At 41.7% G+C, this 2,640-nt stretch overlaps 1 protein-coding gene across 2 annotated transcripts; it reads right to left on the reverse strand.

Annotated features, from left to right (window-relative positions):
* Positions 1 to 729: 729 nt before the first annotated feature.
* Positions 730 to 1,926, reverse strand: LOC147604585 (uncharacterized). Of its 2 annotated transcripts, XM_086794970.1 has the most exons (5): positions 1,776 to 1,926; positions 1,457 to 1,744; positions 1,290 to 1,355; positions 1,118 to 1,186; positions 730 to 1,004 (listed from the first exon to the last, which is right to left on the reverse strand). In XM_086794970.1, the coding sequence occupies exons 2-5, from the start codon at positions 1,637 to 1,639 to the stop codon at positions 888 to 890; spliced, it is 435 nt and encodes a 144-aa protein (XP_086651096.1). In that variant the 5' UTR covers positions 1,640 to 1,744; positions 1,776 to 1,926; the 3' UTR covers positions 730 to 887. The 2 variants fall into 2 exon arrangements, with proteins under 2 accessions (XP_086651096.1, XP_086651097.1); XM_086794971.1 differs by lacking the exon at positions 1,290 to 1,355.
* Between the last annotated feature and the right edge of the window lie 714 nt (positions 1,927 to 2,640).

Below are 2,640 nucleotides of genomic sequence, written 5' to 3' on the forward strand. Positions count from 1 at the left end.
GCAGGAACTAGCTTTTCTAAATACCCTTTGCTTGTGAGGGCAAGATTTTAAAAGGTTTGAATACCCAATAAGACCGAATTTATATACATAAGTGATGGCATGGCCTTAATCCATGTGCTAATAATAAAAGTGAGATAAAGCTATATGTAAATCTCCCTACAAGTTCACGTGCCCACCACACTTAAGTACAATGGCACATGCTATATATCTTTGTAACCATTGACTATCTTCCACTTTTATCACTAAGTGCTAAAGATGAATGGCACTTCCCTCTAATATTGTAGTTTTAAAGGGATATTTATGCCAAACCTTGTGTATGGTCTTTTTTTCTCAGTCACATAATTGTGATCGGGTAGTAAATTTTACCACAACAGTTGATATAGATAAACTTTTGTGTGTGCAAGGATTCTATCTATATTCACAATGTGGGCATTTTCCTCATTCTCAACAATTATTCGCAAAACTACCTATTAGATTATTCATATTTGGTAAATTAGACCCAATGGTAGTTTAACCTCTAAGACTCACACTAACCATTTTGTATATTAGTCTCTCTCTCCATTCACCCGTTAATTAAATGCCCCCAAAAGGACCCAACAAACCACATTCCACAATCTAGTAGTACCATGCATGGAGATGAGTAGCTTTTTCATGATTGTTCAGGTTATACTAATTGAACATTTTGGGTTTGTGGAAGTCCAATTGTTAGCTTAATGATGCACTCGGATGAATAATCAAGGGATAAGTAAGGTTGTTGTAAAGTCTACACTATATCTTTTAGCTTAATTTTTTAAAAGAAAAAGTACATTACAAAATATAAGAATTTTCAGCGTTTCTGTCTGTCTGTGTCTATGGATTAAAGGAGAGCTACAAAAATTGAGGATGGATTAGAAAGCCTTGGTGAGCTTTGAAAGCTGCACTATGCATAAGCCCTTTTTTTGCAAGGTCCCCATTTCTTGGGGCTCTATGTCTATGCCTGCATTGGTATTTGCATGTCTGAAAGTCTGCCAAAAAAAAAACGAAAAACAAACGAATATTTCAAGGATTATCCGGATAATCTCAATGGATAATCATGTGTATTTAGAAAGCATAATTAAGGTACCAGAGGATTCTCTACCTTAATTTGTCTCTCTAAATCCCTCACATACTCCAACAAAACCTTGAGAAGATCATCATTCTCCTGCAACTGCACCCGCAAAATTAAACCAAATACGTTAATTATTCTAACAAACTAGGATGATTAGTCAGATTAAAAGGGCTTTAATAGTAATTAAGGAGTGTGCAGCTACGTCCGAGCCCCGAGGCAGGAGCTGCCGGAGTATGCTCAGTCTCATTTCGAGAGGATCCATATCCACCTGAAAGCAGAGTCGAGGGAATTCATGGGAAGTTGATCTAATAATAAAGCAAGGTGTTTAGTAAAGTTTGTGAGCGATAAAACATTTGTATAAGCACGTACTTCATCGTTACAGAGAGAAGAGCTTGGCCGGTCGTGCACCTCGATTATTTTCCTGGAAATAATTTGGCATGTCTTTGATCTCTTGGACGTCGAAGCGGATGTACTGTCACCTGCTAGCTCTCGCTTTGAAGGTAGGTGAGACGCCTGAATATTAAGGTTAATGCGGGAGTGATGAGGGGCCATAGCGGCAGCAGTACCAGATTCTGCTTCTCGGGTGGATCGAAGGTAATCAATCGGTTCCCTGCGAGCTCTTCCCCGATTGCAAGAGTACTGAATGCTCTAATGGAGGTGGAGTAAATTGCTGAATGCTCTAATGGAGGTGGAGTAAATTGCAAGCATGGTTCACTAGGCTTTGGAAGGCGCTCAAGGTTCAGGTTGGGAAGGTGGCGGCGGTGGGGTGGTGTTGGATTGTGCTAGGGATCGAGAAGAGAAGGTAGGGGTTCGTGTGCGTGTGCGTGTGCGTGAGCGTGAGAGAGAGAGAGAGAACGTTGGGAAGGTGGTGTGGTGTTGGATTGTGAAAGGGATCGAGAAGAGAAGCTTGTGTGTGTGCGTGTGTGTGTGAGAGAGAGAGAGGGAGAGATGTGGGGGGTGATGGAGGGAAACTGTGTATGTTATAGTGTGTGGTGGTGGTGGTGTGGTGTTGGATTGTATAGGGATCGAGAAGATAAGCTTAGAGAGAGAGAGAGAGAGAGAGAGAGAGAGAGAGAGACCTGGAGGGCAACTGTTTATGCTATAGTGTGTGACAGTGTGTGTCTGTGTGGAGGGCAATTATGTAGTTGTGGCGAAGGTGGTGGTGTTGTACATGGGATTGTCAACCTAGCAGTGTTGGGTGCCACGACCTGTTGTTGCCCACTATCACCTCTTCTTTGGTGATAGCCAGCTCGACCTCTATTGGGCCGAGAATCAACCGTACTTGTAGCCACAGCACCTTATAGATATGATATGCACGATCACACATTAGTGATTATATATATATATATATTATTATACATTCCAATTCTCACCTTCATCTTAGTGGAGACCACACTTCTCTTCTCCAACCACGTTCTTAACCCTCTTCTCAACCCTCTAGATCTGCCCGCTTAGCCCTTTGCCCCTCTAACACTAGCATTTATTATTTGACCCAATTTTGAGTGTCTTTCCTCCTCACATCGTCGACCTTGACGTAGAGGATAGTAGTCTTC

This window comes from Cibotium barometz, chromosome 61 (genome assembly GCF_041138505.1).
Source record: "Cibotium barometz isolate CiBa-2024 chromosome 61, ASM4113850v1, whole genome shotgun sequence".
In the NCBI taxonomy this organism is placed as follows: Eukaryota; Viridiplantae; Streptophyta; class Polypodiopsida; order Cyatheales; family Cibotiaceae; genus Cibotium; species Cibotium barometz.

What these genes read in the sequence shown, in the direction of transcription:
- LOC147604585 (XM_086794970.1), bottom strand. Translation starts at nt 1,639, where the DNA reads ATGGCCCCTCATCACTCCCGCATTAACCTTAATATTCAGGCGTCTCAC. An exon ending in CTTCTCTCTGTAACGATGAA is followed by an intron (nt 1,356 to 1,456) that starts GTACGTGCTTAT and finishes CTCTGCTTTCAG; the next exon opens with GTGGATATGGATCCTCTCGA. An exon ending in ATTTAGAGAGACAAATTAAG is followed by an intron (nt 1,005 to 1,117) that starts GTAGAGAATCCT and finishes TTTTTTTGGCAG; the next exon opens with ACTTTCAGACATGCAAATAC.